At 49.3% G+C, this 829-nt stretch overlaps 1 protein-coding gene across 4 annotated transcripts in view; it reads right to left on the bottom strand.

The window, feature by feature from the left end:
- ldb2a (LIM domain binding 2a) overlaps nt 1–829 on the bottom strand; it is a 94276-nt gene that overhangs the window by 23934 nt on the left and 69513 nt on the right. For all 4 annotated transcript variants that reach the window (XM_046031112.1, XM_046031113.1, XM_046031114.1 and 1 more), the window contains exon 4: nt 115–237. In XM_046031112.1, coding sequence (XP_045887068.1) covers nt 115–237 — 123 coding nt within the window. The remainder of the gene's footprint in view (nt 1–114; nt 238–829) is intronic.

Genomic DNA, 829 nt, shown 5'->3' with positions numbered 1-829 from the left:
AAGTCTTGACAGAGTGCAGAGGCCCTCGTTAGTATTCAAAAAGTGACACCTTAAATGATGGGGGGGGGGGGGGGGGGGGGGGGGGGTGTCCTGTGGTAATGATGTCACACTCACGTGCATGGCCAGGATGCTTCGGGGGATGAGCTCTCGGTACTGCCGGATGGTAAAGTGCCACGTCTTGATTCTCATTAGATCATCAAAGGCAAACTCCAGTATCAAACGGCCCTCTGTACAAACCTGGACAAAGATCACATAGTTAGTGTTACTTAACGTTTCTCCTCAGCCTGATATCTCTTTCAGTAATCATTAACCGCCTGGCAGGCGGCCGTCAGCTGATTTGGATGCAGACAAAACAGAAAACAGTGTTTATTGGCCGGGCGATATTTTGATAAAACACGCTGGAAGGGTTTCGTCTCCATTTTGGAATATGTTCAAGGATTTTGTAGCATGGAGCGAGCTATTATGCTCCCAATATTTACTCTGCTCGCTTCCCTCATTCAAGGCATCTGTCCTTGGGCCTCTCAACCATGCAGCTATTTCTAAAATGTGAAAATAAATGTAATCTTGAGAGGGGTGTGTTTACACCAGAGACAAAAGAACTTCAGGTCAGAGAGAGTTGCCAATTAGGAGGAGAGAGAGAGGCAGAGAGAGAGGGAGACAGAGAGAGAGGGAAACAGTGACGGGAAGAAAAACATTTTTTCGCCCCTTTAGCTGAATTCAGCTCTTGCCGGGGCCCTTGCGCTTCTCTCGTATTTCGTTGCTGTGACAACCAGGGAGAGAGAGGAGAGAGAAACGGAGAGACAGACGGGGGGGGCGGGGGGGGGGGGAA

This window comes from Micropterus dolomieu, linkage group LG19 (assembly GCF_021292245.1).
Source record: "Micropterus dolomieu isolate WLL.071019.BEF.003 ecotype Adirondacks linkage group LG19, ASM2129224v1, whole genome shotgun sequence".
NCBI lineage: Eukaryota > Metazoa > Chordata > Actinopteri > Centrarchiformes > Centrarchidae > Micropterus > Micropterus dolomieu.
This window is presented reverse-complemented; position numbering and strand designations above follow the sequence as displayed.